We start from the raw sequence: 22226 nt of genomic DNA, 5'->3' as shown, positions 1-22226 counted from the left end.
GAGCTGTATGAACCCCCAGTAAAAGGATTTTTTTTAAAAAGCAGCGGTCGGTGTAAGATATGAAAATAATAATTCATAAATTATCAAGGGTTAATGAGGGAGAGAGGGTGGAGGAGGGAGGAAAAATGAGCAGCTGATCCCAAGGGCTCAAGTGGAAAGAAAATGTTTTGAAAGGATGATGGCAACATATGTACAAATGTGCTTGACACAATGGACGGGTAGATTGTGATAAGAACAGTAAGAGCCCCCGATAAAATGATTAAATATTTTAAAATAAAGAAAATGTACTAAAACTGATTGTGGTGATAATTTGTACAACTCTTCTTGATATTCTATTGTGTGACATGTGAATTAAATGACAATAAAAGTGAAAATATAAAGGTGGTAGGGTTGACAAGTAAAGATATATTTTGTTTCAGAAATATCCAGGTAATTGTAATGGGAAGAATCCTCAATTAGCCTTAATCTATTATGTTTCAAGAACTTAAATCCTCAATATGTAACTGCAATAATAGCACTCTCATTTTTTATATTCTACTAAATGTTTGTCAGATGAGGAAATTGAAGTTAGAGAAGTTAAATAACTTACCCAAAGTCATACAGCTCATAGGTGGTCTTGCCAAAAATTTTATTCCAACGTTGCAAAATGGCCTTTCCTCTAAAGTTTTCGCAGTATTCATCAATGATGTTCATTATTTGCTATTAAGTGACAGGGCATAGAATGACCCTGCATGACCCCAAGCTCACTGGAGGCCACTCCGCAGGGACTGGTGTGTTGCAGCGCTCTTTTTCCGCCCCCACTTGTAGAAATTGTAGGATCTGGAGTTGTTGGTCAGAAAGCAAATGCAATGGCCTGTGTGGAGATTCTGAACTCTCTCTCCATCCCAGGGAATCTGTTTTTATCTGAAGAAGCTAATTTATCTTGATTTTTAAATTCGTGGCTATAAAGGCTCCTGCCTGGTCAGAAGAACACCTATTGCAGTTGATTGAAAGATGCCTGAGATCTCTTTCTCTCAAGGCCTTTGCGGTGTGCTTTTGATTGCTTCTGACGTTGTTTCTGATAAGTGAGCTTTAGTTTCTAACAGCTCTTGGGAATTTTGTCGACAGAGACTGGATGAGATCATTTGGCTTTCCGCTGAGTTTCCTTTCTCTGTTTTTTTGGACTGTTAGGATGAGCATGGCCCTGGAGCCTCCAGCAATACCTCTGTTCCCGTAGGAATGATTAGCCTACTCCCTGGTTTTATCTCTGTCTGCACAAAAGCCCCATGTCGCTGGAAAGGAAAACAAAGTTGATGTTAACCAGGGCACACCAGCGGTTGGAAGATGCAGCTAGGAACTGAGTCCATGCATTAGCTCAAGCTCTGGCGAGGCAGGCCCTCATTTCCCTGTCTCTCCGCTGGCTGTCAGCTTAGCCCCCATCTCACAGCAGATAGTAACTGGCTGAGGAGCTTTTCAAACACTTGACAAAACAGGGTGTAACACAAAATGGGCAGAGAAGGGGAAGCCAGAGGAAAAACATCTTATTTCCTGGATTCAACTTATCTATCTCTTGAGTTGTGTAAGACTATTCATACCAACTTTCATTTCGTGCTCCATAGGTTGCTAGGGGCAAAACAGAAATGACCATTTATGGTCCTATGGATATATGATTGCATCCCAACTACTGATTAGTTTTAGCAAAAAGATTCATTAAAGTGAAACAGGAAAACAATCACCCGTGACTGGGGGGAAACGCAGTAGCTGATTGTCTGTGCTTCTACTTGGCTCTGTAAGCCTTTCATGTCTCTGCCCCCATGCACTCACTCAGCAGAACAGAGTGTTTATCAAGCTGCGTGACATGACCTCGAGTGCATGAATTCAATAATTTAAGTAAGCTAAATTACAAAGACTGTGATTTGAAAGTATGACATCCCTCCTTAGTTTTCACTTTGGCATGTAGCTAAGATTCTAGGCTACCAATAACCATTTTGGAAAAATGAACATAACTTGAGTTTACCCATAGATTTCCTAAAATGATAAATGATTCATATGAAACGTGTTCTCACCTTCCCGCGGAGGGGCTCATTGGGAGCTTTCCTGGCATCGTATTGATGTATGAAAGAGATGCGCTCTATAAACTTGCTTTGGAGTTCTGCTGATACATCAGGAGAGGCAAGTGGAACTAAAAAAATATATATATTGTGCAGTCAAAACAAAACTGATGTTTGCAAATGGAAATATAATCAAAATATTCATACTTTCTTAAAAATGCTAATGAAACAGCGTTCTTTAGGCCAGTAAGGTTATTCCTCCGGCCACCATCAAGTCAATCCTGAAGCATGACCACCCTAGTCAGTAGGGTAGCACTTCCCCAGTGCGTTTCTAAGACTGTAAATCCCTCTGAGAGTAGAAAGCCTCATCTTCCTCCCAGTAAGGTTACTTATCTGTATCTAAAAGAATAAACACAAAGGAACTTCAAACATTCGTGGACAAATTCCATAATCCTTAAATTCCAGTTTTCCATGAGCTTTTTGAAGCCCCTTGTCTAATGGATTCACCATCCTCTTTCTGCATGAAAGGAAAGGAACCAAATCAACATGCCCAAATCCAACCCACGGTGGAAATAGGACTGGCTTAAAAGACTGATAGTAGCGCAATAATAGTTTCAGAACATGCCGCGCAGATCTGCTTCTTACACAGACACCAACCAATCTTTTAGGGACAGCACAACCTCCTTAGAGCAAGATTTTAAACTCTCTTAAAGATATTAAACTGTGTCTTTGTATAATAAAATTTTATATAATAAAAATTTAAATAATAAAGGCATACTGAATAAAGAGGCATTTCATATTCTTGGCTAGAAACAAAAAGTATGTTATCAAGAAAAATGACACTTCTCTAAATTAATCTAAAACGTGAATGCAAACTTATGGATTTATTTTCTGGAATGTGAAAATAAATTAAAAGCTAAAAGGAAAAAACAAAGGTCCCTAAATAGAGAGGTCAAGTCTGAAAAGGAAGAGAAGGAAATAGAAAATGTCCTTATAGGGGAGTAAGACAAGCTAAAAATACAAAATAAAACAGAGCGAGTGCGCTCCCAGGTCAGAACAGTAACAGAGAGTTCCGAGAGAGACTCGTTCACACACCAGGCAACTCTCTGCCCGTGAGTCCATTCCAACTCATAGCCACCCTACAGAGGCTCTCTCAGGTTAGAATGCCTGATGGGAACAGATAGCCTTTTCCCCATAGAACTGATAGATTTGAGTCTCTGACCTTACAGATTGTATTATGCTGGATAAACTAGATAAACAAATTCAGAGACATTCATATATATATATATATATATATATATATATCAGAAAGAGCTTTATATAAAAAATTCTATATTAAGAAAACACCCCAGCCCAGTTCAGATCAAGTCCATAAATCCAATGTTAATCTATAAGTCTGATACAAATCCAATAATCCCTCTTCAGACTCATGCAGCACTTGCAATGATGCAGAATGCAGAAAGATCATTAGGCAGTGGGTGCAAAGTCTTTTGGATCCAGTGGTGGTGGAAACATCTCCAGTGCTCAACGGGCTTCATGTGGTTTGCCAACAGGAAGGTGAAGCAGAGAGAAAGGGGCCGGCCTCCAGCGAACCATTTATCTCAAGTCGTTTATCTTAGTTGCCCTCAAATCAAGCTGCGACCTGATTGACAGGCTAAACTCCACCCACAGGTTCCCACAGGAACCACGTTGGCACAAATAACCTATCACAGATGTTAGCCCAACACATCCTGCAGTGTAACCAGAGCTGTTTGTTCTAGGAGAAACATGACTGTAAATTCAATGAAGGCTTAAATAGGCCAGAGACAAGACAAATAAACAGGATTGTCGAGGACATCAGCAGAAGGCCATAATGGTGTCCAAAGGATTCACAGCCTTATGACCAATTATATATGAAAAGGAAATTGTCACAAAGTCCTGAATGACAGCAGATCAATTCATCACTGTCCCAGGTGGGCCTATAAATGTGGGATGGAGGTTGGCTTTTCCGTGGTTTGCGTCTAACACAGGATTATGTGGTCTGCCTACAAACTTCCACGGAGGGTATGCCCAGGCAATCCCCTGAGGGCAAGACTCTCTCTCCCTGTCCTGGCATTGTTATTATTGTTAGGTGCCTGAGACAGTTAAGGTGCATTGTGCCAACCTGGCCAATAAACACGCCTTTCTTGTTCTCTGGTCTCTTGTCCTCTGATGGCCAGACCAGTGTGCAGCTGCCTTAGCTAGGTCTCTGCCTCAGCTGGCCAGGCTCACTTCCTGTGAGACATCCTTGAGGAGAAGCCACATGGACCCACCCTGATGCAGCCCTGGGTGCTGGAGAAGCCACATGGTCTGAGACCCCTGCCAGTGTTGAGATGCTTACACACTCACTGATTCGGCTTTTTTCCTGCATTTGGTGTCATTGCATGTGTTTTGCAAGTTTGAGGAGGACTTTGTAGATTGGTGTCGGACATATGGGTTAATGTCGGGCTTATGGGTTTGCACTGGACTGGGTAGGGATGCTTTCTTAATGTACACTTACCTTTTACATAAAACTCTCCTATATATGCGTTTATGTGGATTTGTTTCTCTAGTCTACCCAGACTAACACAGTACCTTGAGGCTCGTACCGACTCATAGCAATCTTATGAATAAATTCCCGGAACTGCGCCATCCTTACGATTGTTGCTCTATTTGAACTCATGGTTGAAGCCACTGTGTCAGTCTACCTCCTCAAGGACCTTCCTCTTTTTCCCTGCCCTTCTACTTTATCAGGGACTGGTTTTTCCTGGTCACGTGTCCAAAGTATGTAAGACAATACCTCACCACCCTGCTTTCAAGGAGCTGGCTCAGAAACATTCACTTTCAGACAAACTCTCCTTGAGGGCAAAGGTTTCTATATTGCTCCCAAGTGGTCAGAATGAGCTTGACAGAGACTAAATTCAGTTGTTGAGACTCAAGATGGAATCAGAGTTTCACTGTAAATAGCAGACTTCCACAACCCATGCTTTTGATTTCAAACTCTAATGGACACCTCAAAATACAACCAAGAAACTTCAGCAAATCCATGAGGATAGTGCGGATTGTTTAGCAAATGGTTCAGAAAACTGGTCACTTGATGGAAAACAACTACAACTAAGTAGATTCCTTGTTAATATGCCATGTAAGGGTGTGTTCTGGGATCAAAGACCTAATTATGAAAGATGAAATTATAAAATCAAGAGGAGCAAGTGTAGAAGAATATTTTGGGACCTAAGAATAGAAAAAAAAATTTGAATCAATACCTGGAAAGCACAAATCATAATGTGAAAAGTTGACAAACTTTATGACATCCAAATTTAGAATTTCCATTCTGTGGAGGGACACTGAGAGCAACCCTGAGAGAGCGGTGGGTTGGCCGGGGCGTTTGCACCGTGAAAACATTCAGGGGCAGACACCAGGGGCAATGGAAACACAAGGGCTTCCAAAATGAGCTTCCTCCGAAAACTAACTCTGCTAAATTTTAAAACCAATAGTCTAGCAAACTAGAATATTTACATGACTATAAATAGATCTAAAACAAACCTTCCTGGGAAGGTTTGATTTTATTTACTTTATCATCTCTATATCTCAACCCAAACCTTCCTGGGAAAGAATGAAGTTAAAAATAGAGGTCAGATAAATAAAATAGCTTGGATTTGTTATTTTATATGTTATAACAGAAACAAATATGATCATAGTTTGCTAGTATTGAGTTGATAATTTTGGGAAAATATGAATATGTTTATAAACAGTTTAAGAATATTAAAGATAACTGAGCTTAGTCTATATAGTTTATTAGATTTAAAAGAATTGCTCAAGAGGTTGGGAAGGTTTGATTCATAAAGTTTTCAGTTTTCCTCATCATGTACACAGAATGTAAATAAATCAATGGAGTTGTAGTTTAAGATGTTGGTGGATGTAATTGAGCTTATTTGCAAATAAGGCATTGCTCAGGTGTATTCATTTGAATTAAATGCACATAAAATAAGTGAAAGTTACAATTTTTATTTCATATGGTATTTAAAATTAAAAGCTTAAGAAAAGAAAATGTTTTTTATGTATAAAATTAAAACTGGTACATTTTTATATCATAGATAATTGTAAATTATTATATAAAAAGTGCCTCCATGAACATTAAAAATATGTCACTGCAGCAGATTACTCTCAAAGAATTAACAATTGGATTACCTAAAGATTTGATCAAAAGAATTCAAAAGTCAAAAGAATATTTCTTCAAAGTGTTAATAAGTATCAACGTTGCTCTCTAACCAGCTGTTAGTTAGATTTCATTGATGTGATTCCAACTTATCACGATCCTATGTATAACAAAATGAAACACTATCTGACACTGCACCATTCTCAAAATTGTTATGAGCAAGAGGCTGAATTTCAAAATGCAGTTCCTTTTAGGCATTAACCAGCATTCAAAGAGCTTTGTAACAGTTGCCCAAATAGAGCAGAAATCAAATTGCCACATAGCTGAGAAGTTGAAGACAGAGAGATATACTGCCTACCTGGCTGAGAAGTCTTGTAAGCAAAAAAACTGTATCCTCAACATTTCTGAACCTGATTTGTAACTGGTTTATTGTTGTTGTTAGGTGCCGTTGAGTAGGTCCTAATTTATAGGGAAACTATGTACAAAAAGAATGAAATGTTGCCCAGTGCTGTCCCATCCTCACAACTGTTGGAAGGTTTGAGCCCATGGTTGTAGCCATGGTGTCCATCTGTGTCATCGAAGGTCTTCCTCTTCTTTACTGACTCACTGTTTAGCAGGAATCAATGTCCTCCTACAGGCACTGATCCTTTGCTCACTATCCTTGCTGCTACGGGTGATACTTTCTTAAAGTTAGATTTTTTATTTGAATCTTCTCGTAGGCCATGGTATTTTCAATATTCTTCACCAACATCATAATTCAAATGCTTCAATTGTTCTATGGTTTCCTTATTAATTGTCCTTCTTTCACATTTATACAAGACAGTGTAAAATACCATGGTTCAGGTCAGGTGCACCTGAGTCCTCAAAATGATATCTTTGTCGCTAACCCTTTAAAGAGGCCCTGCACAGCAGATTTGCCCAATGAAACACATCATTTAATTTCTTGATTTCTGCTTCCAGGAGTGGTAACTGTAGATACCAATCAAACAAATACTTGACAACTCCGATCCTTTTTCCATTTATCATAATGTTACCTATTGATCCATGTGGTAGTTACATAATCTGTTGTCAATTTGAGACTTAAGAGTGAAGGGGTGGGGTGTAGCCTGTCACTCAGGTTGCAGCTTGATGACCTCATTTGGAGGTGCTAAGGAGATAAATAGTTCGCTGGTGTCAGGACACAAATTCACACCCTGTGAGACATGCTTGCTGACAAGACACATGGAGCTACACAAGAGCCCTGAGCTGAAAATGCCACAGGGAGACCCCTGTCAGCGCTGAGATGCCTCCACTGCCACTGGATCCACAAGGCCTTCTACCCACTGGCCTGTGATCTTCCTGCATTTAGCATCATTGCCTGTGTTTCATCAATTGTATAAAGCTCATCCGTACATTCTTTGCCCTCATCATTCTCAAAACATTTTCTCTCCACCTAAGCCCCTGGCATCAGCTCGTTTTTTCCCCTCCCTCCCCGCTCCCCCTTCCCTAATTTCCAAATTTCTTGACATGGATGAGTAAGTCCTTCAGTGCTTGATCAGCTTATCAAAATATTTTAGTTGGTAATCAACCAATTCCTGGAGCCTTGGTTTCCGGCTAATGCCTTCAGTGCTGCGTGCACTTCTCTCTTCAGCTCCACCAGTGATTGCTCATGTTACCTTTTGAAATGGTTGAGTGGCAACCAGTTCTTTTTAGTACAGTGATTCTGAGAAGTCTTTCCATCATCTTCTCTGTAAAATTTCATTGTTTTTACCTACATAATCATTTAATATTAAAATTTGATTTTTTTCCTTTAGTTCTTTCAGCATGAGATATGCTTAACATGTTGTGATAGGTTTTGTGTCAACTTGGCAATTTCTGACCCAGGTCACAGCTAGATGATGTCTCCCTGAGGATGTAGCCTATTTGAGATCTATAGCGAGGATGTGAAGAACCCTCCTCTGCCTCCTGATATTCCTGCTGGTCTGGACCCTGCATCTGGCTCTGAGTGACATGGGCTGGCTTACCAACCACGTGACCTACCCAACCTGGGAAATGTTGCAGACCTGCCACGTTCCCTGCTTTGGATCCACTTGACTATCTCCATTGGCTTCCCTCCCACCTCTTGCTTCATCAGTTCAGGGCTCATCAGTTAGCAGCTGTATGAACAGGGAAATGTTTCCAGTATCTTACCCACAGATGGAGTTGAATTTGGCTTGCCCCCTCAGAGGTATGGGCTGCTTTATTGATATATGCATCTTTCTTGATATAAATTTCTTTCTTGCACATATAAGAGTATCCTGGTTTTGTTTCTCTAGAAAACTCTGCCAAAACAGCACGCTAACTCCGGATCTTGGCATATTTCATTATAATTATTTCCTTTGTCTTCTTGAGTTGCCTTTTGAAATTTTCTGTTTAGTTCTTTTACTTCAGTATTTCTTCAATATGCTTTAGTTGCTCTAGGTTCATAAGGAAGTTTCAGGATCTTTAATGGCATATACTTTGGTCTTCTCTTAATTTCTTGTCTTTTAAATTGCATTTTGCTTTCTTCATGTGTGATGTTCTTGATGTCATTCCACAGCTTTCCAGCTCTGTCCTGAGTATTCCATGCATCAAAGCAGTTCTTGAGAAGTTCCTAAAATTCAAGTGGGACACACACAAGGCTCTATTTTGGTTCTCATGGACTTGTTTTAATTTTTTTTTAACTTTAACCTAAACTTATATGAGCAATCGATGGTTGGTTCCACAATTGGTCCCTAAGCTCATTTTGGCTGATGATATTGCGCTTCTCTATTTGATGAGGTCTATGTGGATGGTTGTCATTTATGTTCTTGAAAATATGTCTGCAATTAAGGTGGTTCTGGTCTTGCAAAATTCTATCATGAGATCTCTAACTTCATTTCTATCACCAAGGTCACATTTTCCAGGGAGATGTTCTTGTTTTAAACTTTCACATTCCAATTTTCAATAATTATCAATACATCTTGATTATGTTTGCCCAGTTTCAGACTGAAGAAATTGGTAGAATTCTTTAAGGTCTCCCTTTGAAGAATAGTTGTGCTAGCTGGACATATTATCCTATCACAGACAGCACGGTGCTTCAAGAGGGAGCTTGGAATGTTCTCTTTCATGACAAAGGCAACACATTGCCATCCTGTTTGCCATCCCTGGCATAACAGGTAGAAAAGACAAAAAGGATAGAGAAAATCATTGAAGATTTGTTGGAATAAAACTTACCTAACATCATGAGATGAGAGAATATACATTCCAGGCCTGAATGAACCTTAAACATATAGACTCATAAGAAAGAAAATCACTACAACATAATCAAACTTTCCAAAACCAAAGATAAAAGAATCCTGAGAGAAGCTTGGGATGTCTCCACAAGGAAATGGTATGACATATATAAAACCCCGAAAGAATATAAATTGCCAACCAGGAATCAAATATCCAACAAAATTGTCCCGTAATTATAATGGTGAAATTAGGACATTCCCAGATAAACAGCAATTAAAGAATTTGTAAAAACAGACCAACCTTACAAGAAAACACTAAGGGGAATGTTTTGCTGTTGTTGTTTTGGACAGAGATCCAACAACTGTAGACAAAAACCTGAGAATAATATCTATGACAAAACCAACCAGCTGCCAATCCAGGGATGTCATCATACCCAACGTGAAACAAACCTACGAGACTGAAATTAGGGAATCTGAGACAGCAATTTGCAATGATGACAAAGGAAAGAAAGAGAACAGTATAGCTACAGAGTTCATATGGAGGGGAAGTCTAGTCGATTTTAAGAGAGAATGTGCGGTCTAAACTTGGGAAGAGATGAATAAATCACAGGGTGTGTTAGGCAGGGTTCTCTAGAGAAATGAAACCAGGACACTTATGATTTTATATATATATTTATACAGCGAGAAGGAATGTAACAGCTAAATAGTCCACACAGCAGTAAAGAGGATTCAGTTCAACTCACTCTTGTGGAATAGTTGATATACTAGAAGTCCTTCAACTCATGTGGGCTGCTTGGTCCAAGGTGAAGGAAGCAGACAGCAAAGTCCTCCCTGGGGCAAGGAAAGCAGAGTCTGCCCACAGGCAGCAGGCAGCAGGGTGGGTCAGCAACAGCCGGTATAGCTTGGGAGCTTAGTGAAGCAGGCCCAGATGGGATATCAAATGTAAGCAATGCAAGGTCATTGAATCCACCAGCCTCAAGCTCAAGCAATGTATGAACCAGCAGTGTAGCAAAGCAGGTCTTTAAGGATCCTCAAGCTCTAGCGACAAGATCCACGAATTGGAATTGCCTAGTCCACAGGTAGTGTAGCTCACAGGTTGAGGCAGAGAACTAGCTCCAGCAGCATCCGCACACATGATCCAGCACACTCCCATCACCAGAAACCAAGAGTGAGAGGGGAAGGCCTTGCAGATCCTTTATCTCCCTGCCCTCTAATCAAACTGTGGCCTGATTAATCCCACATGTTCCTGTTGGCCAGGTTGCACAATAAACTTCCCTATCACACAGGGTAACTTTAAAGGAAATGAATAAATCTCATCAGAATAAAAAGAGGAAAGTCCTAAAATTTTAGTAAACACTAAAACAACAGCAAGGGAAAAATGACAGCAAAATTCACAAACAAAATTAATTCAATATAGAAAACTATGTGTAGAATAAAGAAACCAGCACCACCACACACACATACACACAACACACACAACAAAATGACAGTAGTAAATTCATACCTATCAATAATGACACAAAATGCAAATGTATTAAATGCTGAGTCAAGAGACATAAAGTAGCAGGATGGCTAAGTAAGCAGGACCCATAACATATTGTCTACAAAAGATATACCATAGATACAAAGAAAAAATAGACTAAAAATCAAACAGAAGGCAAAAAAATCAAAATAATGGAAATCAAAAAAGAGCAAAATACACAGTATTAATTTCTGGTAAAATAAATTTTAGGGTAAAATCCAGCATAAGAGATAAAGGAAGCCATTATATAATGATTAAAGTGTCAATTGAACAAGAAATAATAACCATAATAAATGTCTATGCAAACAATGAAAGACCTTCAATTTACATTAATTAATATACATGTCTATAGACTTGAAGAGAGAAGTAGATAACTCTATAATAACAGTAGGATATTTATCCTTTTAATGATGGATAGAACAACCAGAAATAAACTTGGCCAAGGCAAAGAATGAACAGCACAAGCAACCAAATTGACCTAGTAGACATCTACTGACCATGACACCCAACCACCACACAATATACATTCTTTTCTAGTGCACAGGGGCCATCCTCTGTTATAGTCCAAGTATAGGGCCACAAAGCAAGCCTCAATAAAATTTAAAACATTGAGATATTACTAAGCATCTTCTCAGACTACAATGCTATAAAATTAGAAATAAAGAATAGGAACATCAAGGAAAACACATGGAGATAGAATAACACCCTGCTTAAAAACTACTGGATAATAAAAGAAAAAAATTAATTTCTTGCAGCAAATGAGAACAGAAACACACCATATCAGATCTTTGGAAGACAGCTAAAGAAGTGGTCAGAGGATAATTCCCAGCAATCAATGCACTCATCAAAAATGAGAACCAAAATCAGCATCTTAACATCTCCAACAATTAAAAAGAACATCAAAGTAAGCCTACAGGCATCAGAAGAAAAGAACCAATAAAGATTAAAATAGAAATAAATCAAACAGTAAAACAATAGAAAGAATCAACAAGACATTGTTTGAAAAATGCCTAGAAAACTCAAAAACTGAACTCAGCATGGAAAGTTATGAGGAACAAAGAAACTAGCAAAGTGACAATAATAAATCTACACTTACCAATTATTACACTGAATGTAAATGAATCAAATGCACCAGTCAAGAGGCAGAGAGCAGAAAAGACAAGAGAACAAGACCCACCAATATACTGCTTACAAAAAACACATCAGACACAAAGACAAAAAATAGACCCAAAATCAAAAGTTGGAATAAAACATATCAAGCTAATAGCGATCTAAATTTTCAGGAGTGGCAACATTAATCATGAGAGACAAAATCCATCATGAGAGACAAAGGAAGGCATTGAATAGTGATAAATGGGACAATTGAACAAAAAGATATAACCATCTGTTAGGTACTTAAAGAAAGACCCTCAAAATATGTCAATAAAATTCTTAGAATGTTAACGAGAGAAATAGAATACGACAATAATTGTGGGGGACTTCACAACACCACTCCTCAGGAAGCCAGAACAGGTGGAAAGAAAGTCAGTAAGTGCACATAGGAAACAATACCCCAGTTACAACCCAGTTACTCAACCTGACCCCTTAGAATACTCCATCCAGTCACAACACAATAAGCATTACTTACCAGAACACATGAAACATTCTCCAGAATAGACCATATGTTAGGCTCCAACCAAGTCTTAATACATTTTAAAAGACGGAAGGAACACACAGTGACTGTACAAAAAAAGAAAATCAGTTGACACTCAACCATTTCAGGAGGTAGCATGAGGTAGCATAAGGTCAAGAACTGATTATACTGAAGGAAATTCAAGCTACACTGAAGGCACTAGAGAAAAGTAAGTTTCCTGAAACTGATGGAAGACCAATGGAAATGTTTCAAAAATTGAAGCAGCACTACAAGCACTCACTTGTTTGTACCGATAAATCTGGAAGACAGCTAGCTGCCTGGCTAACCACTGGATGTGATCCTTATGTGCCCATTCCACAGAAAAATGACCCAACAGAATGTGGAAATCTTCAGGCAATATGGCTAATGTTATGTGAAAGCAACGTTCTGTTGAAGATCATCTTATACTGCCAGGGATTATCAGCTACTCAAGTTGGATTCAAAAGAGGCCACAGGACAAAGGAAATCACTGCGGATATCGGGTGCTTCTTGCTTGAAGGCAGAGGATACCAGAATGAATCTCTGAAACAGTGACCTAGAATGTCCTAGAATCTTAAAAATAATAACTTAAAAAACGACTCGCTTCTTCCAGGGCGATGAAAGGTAATCTCAGCTATTACAGATGAAAATTCCTCACCCAGAGTTCATATCTATTAAAATTAGATGTAACCATTATGTTCGCTTATGCAAATATATGAAAAATTTAAGGAAGTCCACAGAGCAAACCACATCTCTGTATGGAACACCAGAGAAGACATTCAAGTTCTTAGTGAGTGCTTTACTTAAGAATCCAGATTGGACTAAAATTAATTACTTGAAAGAGGTCTTGTTAAATGAGAAATGCTAAATAAAGAAAGAAAGGAGGGAAAGTTCTTGAAGAATGTTTGGAAATCCACTCTCTGTTTCTTGGATACTTGATCTAATTAAAATAAGAATTTTCTAAACAAGTACCCACCAAACAAGTTGATATCTAGCCATCTTTATTTTATCAATAAAGCCAGGATTTATTCAATTCACAACTTACTCTCTATATTGGTGGGAACGTAGTAGACTTACTTTGAGAAATGTTCTCAATTAACTTTCTAGTCCTGCTTGCTGAAAACATCCAATGGTAACAATTTCCTCTTAGAAACTCCACGCTTTTCAAGTGTTTTGATATCATATAAAAATCATTAATGTAAAAAGTGCAAATTAAAAAATACAGAAACAAATGAGCATAGTTATAACTAGAAATCATTGCTATGTTGCACTTTGGGGTAAAAGCAGCCACACAAACTCAAAATTACTTGAGAAAACTAGTTTTTACCACTGTATCCGAAAGTGTCACTCAAAATAATGTTAAACAATAAAGTAGTTGATGGGCAAAATTACATATGACTATGCACATCATGCTTTAAATCGGCCTCTACAATTTGTAAGGTTTCATTTTATAAAATGAAAAGTGAACACTTATTTCTACAGAACCAAGATATGAAACAGACATTTGTTGAATGGACTGTGGATGGCAGCCAGGAAATTGTGTGGTGGTACCAGACATAAAGGCACTTTCATTGTCAACACAAGATAGCATTGCTGAAATGCCAAAGACTAGGCGTAATTAAGTGAGCTGATGGAACAGAGTGGCTATGTGATGACTCGTTTTTTTGTTGTTGTTGTTTTTTGTTTTGTTTTTTTGCAAGGACTCTTAATTGGTATGAATGCATGTTTGCACACACATTTTCCCATATTGATATGCATTAAAAAAAATCCCACTGCCATTCCAAGCCTTTGAAAATCTTTACATGAATACATAGCCTCCCTCATCTTTCGCCAGAGAAGCAGCTGGGAGTTGATAGCTAACAGTTCAGTCTTATCCCACAGTGCCCCCAGGGCTCCTTAGTTACATGCATATGCATATAGAAGACCTGGCCCTGACTCAGTGTGACAGAGCACAACAGGCCCACGGGGTTTTCTAGGTTAAAATCTGTCTGGGAAGAGCCAGCCAGCTCTTTTCCGCCGTGTATAGCTGCTGGCCTTACAGATAGCTTCAAATACCCAGCACGGTCTAAACTATGGATGAGTGATAGGCCTGCGTTGTGCTGTGTTTATTAGTATAGACTATACTATGACTTTAAAATAGATCATCTGTTAAGTAAACCAAAAATAAAATGAAACCCATAGCCATTCAGTTGATTCCAACTCATAGTGACCCTATGCCGGGTTTCTGAGACTGAAAAGCTTTATGGGATCCCACAGCCCACCTCTCTCCCATGGAACAATGTGTAAATGGTGTGCAATGATTCATTAAACTAATCCATACATACTTATTGAGCTCTGATTAAATGTCTAGATGTTTACTAGGTCCTGGGGCTATAGTAGAGAATAGAAAGACAGAGACCCATAGGCACTTGCTGTTGTGATCATGTCATGAAATCTGCAGCATAAACAGAACACCTGTCAGCAAGAAATACCAAAAAAAAAAAAGTGACAGATGAGTAGCTAGACACACCATACATGTTTCTAAATATTCATTCCAACTTAATACCCAGTGTACTACAGGCCTCTGGATTAATAAGAAGGATAAGCAAAACCAAAAAGCACAGTGCATAACAACCCTAACAGGAAAAAGCAGAACTATATCTTAGAGTTTCTGACTATAAATCTTTACAAAAGCCGAGTCTCAACTTTCTCCTGATAATAACCATTTTTGTTGTCTATGAATTACCAAACTCTGTGGTAGGCACCTCACATGTTATTTGATTTATTTCTCAAAACAATTCTGCAAGGCAATTACTATCATGCCCATTTCACCAACTGAGTAAAACGGGCTGGTAAGATTTAAGTAATAGGCATAGGATCAAACAGCTACAAGTGTTGAACTGAGATTAAAGTCCAGGGGCAGTAAGTGATGATGACAAAGTCACTGTCATTTACGGTTAAACATGACAAATTAAATATGCAGATCTTTCTCCATTCCCTCCCCGAATGCCACTAAAATAACAGTGAAAGGGTTTGCATTCTTACGGGTAAATGAAACACAGGAGAGCAGAGGAACTGAGAAATTACTGGGCTAGGTAGCAGATGGATAAGTGTCCCTGGCTAGAGTAGACCACAGAAAACTAGAAACTAAGTGCTTGTGAAAAGGGGGGCAATGAGAGTCGTGGTTGGGTGCCATCTCATTGCAGGTCTGGCACCTATGGACACAAGATCAAACCACTGCCCAGGCCTGTGTCATGCTCACAGTGGTTCTTATGTTTGAGGCCAATGTTGCATCTACAGTGTCAATCCATCTCGACGAGAGGCGTCCTCTATTTCACTGCCCTTCTACTTTACCAAGCATGATATCTTCCTCCAGGGACTGGTCTCTCCGGACAATATGCCCAAAATAGGCAAGATGAAATCTTGCCATCCTTGCCTTTAAGCAGCACTCTAGTTGGGGTTCTTCCAGGACCAATGTGTTAGTTCTTCTGGCAGTCCATGGTACTCTCTCCACCAGCACCACCATTCAAATGCATTGATGCTTATTTGGTCTTCCTGACTCGGTGTCCAATTTTCACACGTGTACCATGGCTTGGGTCAACCACACCTTAGTCCTCCAAGTAACATCCTTGCATTTCAACACTTTAAAAGGTCTTATGCAGCAGATACAAGCAAAGAGTCATTTGATCTCTTCACTGCTGCTCCATGAGCATTGACCATGGATCCAAGCAAGACAAAATCCTTGACAACTTCAATGTTTTCTGTTTATCATGATGTCACTTATTGGTCCAGTTGTCCAGGTTCTGTTCCTCTTTACATTGATTCATAACCTATACTGAAGGCTGCCATCCTTGATCTTTATCAGCAAGAGCTGCAATTCCTCCTCACTTTCAGCAAGCCGAGTTGTTCATATACATATTTCAAGTTGTTAATAAACCTTCCTCCAGTCTTGATGCCACTTTCTTCTTCACATAACTCAGCTTCTCTGATTATTTTCTCTGCATACATATTGAAATTGATAGTCAATGAAATTTTGAAGAAAAGCGACTCACACAGAAACTGGGCCTGAAAGGATGTGCCAGGAGGCTTAGGAATGAAAGGCAGCAGAGTTCTCTGAAACAGGACACATGGAGCAGTGGTGCGTGTTAGGGCTGGAAACGGAAGCAGTGTGACTCCCAGATGTCCTGTCCTGACCTCGGCAGAGGTTTGAGGAGTTCGCTCTTGGAAAATTGACTAGCTCAAGAAGACAGACCTACAGACAACGACTTTATGAAAAGCCTAGGCCCTTGCCTGGTCACCCTAGAACAGCAGTTCTCAACCTGTGGGTCATGACCCCTTTGGGGGGGTGTCGAATGACCCTTTCACAGGGGTCGCCTGATTCATAACAGTAGCAAAATGACAGTGATGAAGTAGCAACGAAAATAATGTTATGGTTGGGGGTCACCACACACGAGGAACTGTATGAAAGTATCGCGGCTTAGAAAGGTTGAGAACCACTGCCCTAGCACAAACCTCCCCTCTGGTCTCATCTTGTGTTACTCTTCTATCAACCTTCGTAAACTAGGGAAGAAGCAACTACTCCTATGTCAAAGGAGTGAAAGTTGATTGGTTAATTACTCAAATGATCCTTTAAAACAAAGTGTCATAGAAAATATTGATCATATGTAGATATTTATTTTAACCAGCTCATTCACCAATTTTAATTGAAGGACCAAGGTGTTTTCTTTGAAGAATGTCCATTAATTGGAATTGCACTTTCAATTTCTTGCATACATCACACTCCTTATGCATTCTTCCAGTTTTCATTTCTTTAACAAGGAATGAAAATATAATGGAATGTGTGAAATAAAAATTAGTGCAGTTTCTTCAGGACATTAAAAATTCACCCCAGCTCACTTTTATAGTCATTGTATTTACTTCTAGTTACAGTATTTTTTGTGTGTGACAGATGGTTTTATCAAATCTTTCCAAACATTCAACTTAGATGCTTTATAGAAGCAATTTTCCCCATACACAGGTTTTCACTTATAAGCTATATAATTAAATTATGGAATTATAGCACAAAGCACAGCAGACATGAATCCACTTGGGAAAAAGCAGGAAATTCAAGAGCATTTCCTATCTCTTTAGTCTGGCTTATGTGAACTTTTAAGTCCCATGTTGACTGAGAGAAGGAACAAAAGGAATACGGTAGATAAATTCCATCAATAGGGTCATGTAGGCAATGCTGAGGAAGTTGAAATATAAGCAATGAGAAATAGCTTGAGGACATAAAAAGAAGGGTGATATCATTTGTGTTTACCAAGATCATTCTGCCCATATGGCTATAGCTAGTTGGTTTTGACAAAGATGCTAAGTTCATCTTGTGGGATAAAATTGTATCTTTAGTAAATGATGCAGGAACAATTGAACTTCCAAGTACAAAGAATGAAGTTGGACCAGTAGCATACAAAATAAATGAAATTTAACTGAAATTGATCACCAACCTAAAGGTAAGGACAAAACCCACAAAACTCTTAGAACAAAGCATACAAGTAGTGCTCTGGAGACCTAGTTTTTGATCATGGATTCTAGCATGTACCAACAAAAGCACAGAAAACTACAACAACACAAAAAATAGCAGACTACGCTTCATAAAAATGTACAGGCGCTGTCCTACAACAATGACTAAAGGAAACAGAAGAAAACCTCTGTGTCAGTCCAGGTCGACTAGAAAACAAATACAGAGGCATTCATATATGTGTAAAAGAGAACTTTATATCAAGAAGCAATTATGTATGAATAAAACATCCCAGTCCAATCCAAAGAGAACTTTATATCAAGAAGTAATTATGCATGCATAAAACATCCCAAATCAAGTCCTTAAGACCGATATTAGTCCATATTTCCGATACAAGTCTGTAAAGTCCTCTTCAGACTCACGCAGCACATGCAATGATGCCGAATGCAGGGAGATCACAGGCTGGTGGATGGAAAGTCTTCCAGTAGAAGTATCTCAGTGCGGGCACGGGTCTTCACGTGGCTCCTCCAGCTCCAGGGCTCTTCCAGTAGCATAATTCTGTGTGGCTTGTCGACAGGCATATTTCAAAGGGACAGTGTGTGTCCTGCCTCCAGAGAGGAAGACAGGAGTTCCCAGAATCCTCAGGAGAAGGCTATGCCCACACAGAGGCATCATGGGCTATGAACTGATCGACAGACTAGACTCCACCCCTTTGCTCAACTTGACAGGAGATAGTGCAACTGCCACAACCTCAATCAAAATGAAAGCAGAAAATACTAAACAAATGGAACAACTTTAACCTGAGTTAAAAGAGTGATCAAATGATCAGGTGTTATATTGTAACCTAACTGCATCTTCCATAGTCGACTGTACCATAAACTGCTGTGATACCAAGGCTACCCATATCCCTGGACTGTGGTCAGAAGGGATTCGCTGGAAGCTTAATCCGTATGCACACTCTGCAAGTGGATTTTGCCCTTCCACTGTCATCCACAGTCTTCTGCAAATGGGTGTTTGTTACTTGAGCTCTGATACTGGTCTCTTCTTCAGATTGGGATTTTATGATTTACAGTACTTGAATCACATAGGCTAGTGTGCTTTTACCATATGGACTTAGTCGATGCTTCACTTAGACGGCTGTCTACTTAAAGACAAGCCTTTCAGACTCCAAATGCTGTTCTTTTTGATAGCCAGGCACCATCCTAATTGACTTATTTCCTAGCTGATGACTTATTTTTCTTTTTCTCTCTGGAAGCTTTTAGAATCCTTTCTTTACAATTAGTGTTTTGCAACTTCATGATGTGTAAATGCCTGTCCTTTTTTTCTTTCCAATGTGGAGCCCTTGGGAAGGGAGGGCTTTCAATGCCTGTATTATATTGGGAAACTTTCTTTTTATTAATATTCTGGAAATATAAAGTACTGATCATGAGGAGTACAGGCACTGAAGTCAAATTATTTGTGTTCAAATACCAAGTATTCAGAGGAGAAGTCAAGATGGCATCCAGGTACAATCACCCGCCCAGTGCTCCTGTTGTTCGATCAGAAAATTAAGAGGCCAGGAGGCCAATGTTGGGAGGTTGGGTGCTTAAAATAGATTCAGTGTACAAGAGTCTGGTTCTGACCTCCTCCTGCGATTTTGGACCCTGGAGCAATTCAAGAACTCACTGAAACCCTAAGTTAACTGTGTCTGTCCTCGGGCTCCACTAACACCTCACCAGATCAGCGAGACAGCACCCTCCACTCCTTCCTGAGCCCAAGGTCTGGGACTCAAAGCATGCAGTAATTTCCCAGGCTGCTGTCTAAAAGTGGTTATAATCCTAGGCATGCAAAGAGCCTCTAAGAACTAGCCATAAGACTTCACACCAGAGTTCCTCTCTGTCATCCACCCCCCCACATCCCTGAGCTTTGCACCCTCCCTCCCCAGCCAAGAACTGAGTGAATACGTGGGTTATCCCCATTCCCCCTCTCCCCAGCTCCACGCCTGCCAGCCTGGATAACAATAGATACTTAGTCACTAATTTGCAACAATTGAAGAGCCCCTGGGATATTTACCCATGACGTAGCTGTGCAGGAGAGAGCCAGGAGTGCAGCTGGGCAAGAATTCAGATCCTGTCTGCCCCAAACCCACTAAGATAATCTTGTCCCCCTTCCCTGGGGGACAGCACAGCCCCAATACCAAAGCACCCTACAAGTGCATTATGAAAAGAAAAAAAATGTTAACACTTACAATTCCAGGCTGTGTTCCTTTGTGCAATTTTGAATGTAAGCAGCCAGAAACCTGGATTTGGTATGTTAGCATAATATTAACATGACAAGGCAGGTACAACTCTAAGCCTCAGAGCACAGACGAGGTATGCCACTGTCCAAGTCTACCAGTTTTGGGCTCCCCAGAGAGTCTTTAAAAGACTGCAAATTGTGGTCAGACAGTCCATACCAGGCCCGTGGCAATGCTGCAGGCTCGCCCCAACCCAGTATAGTGGCATACCTACAGTTGCCAGCCTCACTGCAGCATCTCACCTACACAACAGCCTGACCCACCACCATAGTAGGCCACGGGTAGTCCCAGAAACCACTCTTAATAGTCACACAAAAGAGAGAATTCAGGGCCCTTTAGCCTTCCAAGAACATGACACCTAGTTCTTCTAAAACATCATGCAGACAGTAACATACCTCAACAACCTCAACAAGAAAAACAAAACATAACATTGGAAGAAGCCCTAAGCCTACTGATGTCCATAGAAGAAACGGGCATTGGTCTGCAACAAAAAGAAATCTTCAGAGTGCTGCTTGGAGCAATGCCAGTTCTGAGGGAAGCCATGCAGAACAAGGACTCAATGACAACAGAGATGAAGTCCACGATGGAGGGGATGAGGTTCATGTACCAAAGGGAAATACAAGAACTAATGGATGAGGTAACAGAAGCAAAACACAAGATAACGGACCTCTCCAACAGATTAGAGAAGGTAAGACTCCTCTACCCTGCCAAGCTCTCTATTAAGACAGATAGAGAGGTAAGAGTCTTCCTGGACAAGGAAAAACTCAAAGAATACACCATAAAGCACCCAACCCTGAGGAAAACCCTTGCCGTCTCACTGTGGTCAGAAGACCAACATCCACCAAGCTCAGGCAGGAGACTGACATATAGTGCAATTCCACCCAGAAGTCAAGGCAACAGAACAATGACTAAGATAACATTGCCTCAGAGGGAAAAGAAGGCAAAAATGAAGCCCCCACATAAGTACAACACACTGATAGAAAGGGAGATAGGAAAATGCCCAACACAATAGGTATGAGATGACAGCAATGAATCCACAGATGATGGTAATAACTCTAAATGTCAATGGCCTGAACACATTCATTAAAAGACAAAGGTTAGCAGACTGGCTCAGAAAACTTAACCTCGCAATCTGTTACCTGCAAGAACCACATCTTAAGCTCACAGACAAAAATAGACTAAGAATAAAAGACTAGAAGAAAATATACCAGGCAAACAGCAATTAAAAAAAAAAAGTAGGGGTTGCAATCCTAATCTCCAACAAAATTGACCTCAAGGTGCAAATCATAACAAGAGACAGGATGGGCACTATATCATGCTCAGATGATCAGTAGACCAGGAACCAGTGAGCATAATAAATGAACGCACACCTAATAAGAGACCCATGAAATTCACCAAACTATTCAAGAGATGAAAACAGAAATCACAGACTCAACAATCATAATAGTAGGTGACTTTAACACACCACCATCAGAGAAAGACAGGTCACTGGGAAAAAAGCTCAGCAAGGAGGATTACTATGCATTGCAATCAGGTGACTGGACCTGATAGACATTTATAAAGCTCTCCATCCAAATACAAAAATTTCCCATTGTTTTCAAGTGCACAAGCCTCAATTTTGAAAATGGACTACATGCTGGGACACAAGTCAAGCCTGAGTAAATTCAAACACAGAGATCACTCAGACGTCCCTCTTTGGATATCATGCCATAAAGCTGGAGATCAACAAAAGGACAATCAGAAAAACAAGGGCAAACAACTAAAGGATGAATAACAAACTTCTGCAACACAAATGGGTGTGTGGTGGTTACATAATTCTTTCAACTTGCAAAGGGGTGGAGGCTCACCTGTCAATCAGGTTGTAGCTTGTTGACCTCATTTGGAGGTATGACAGAGATGATTAG

The 22226-nt window shown here is 39.8% G+C and overlaps 1 protein-coding gene across 1 annotated transcript in view; it reads right to left on the bottom strand.

The window, feature by feature from the left end:
* Positions 1-769: 769 nt before the first annotated feature.
* CIMIP6 (ciliary microtubule inner protein 6) overlaps positions 770-22226 on the bottom strand; it is a 38678-nt gene continuing 17221 nt past the window's right edge. Inside the window, 2 exon segments of the mRNA XM_075536038.1 lie at positions 770-1271; positions 2046-2161. Coding sequence (XP_075392153.1) covers positions 1014-1271; positions 2046-2161 — 374 coding nt within the window. The 3' untranslated portion in view covers positions 770-1013.

This window comes from Tenrec ecaudatus, chromosome 17, assembly GCF_050624435.1.
Source record: "Tenrec ecaudatus isolate mTenEca1 chromosome 17, mTenEca1.hap1, whole genome shotgun sequence".
In the NCBI taxonomy this organism is placed as follows: domain Eukaryota; kingdom Metazoa; phylum Chordata; class Mammalia; order Afrosoricida; family Tenrecidae; genus Tenrec; species Tenrec ecaudatus.
This window is presented reverse-complemented; position numbering and strand designations above follow the sequence as displayed.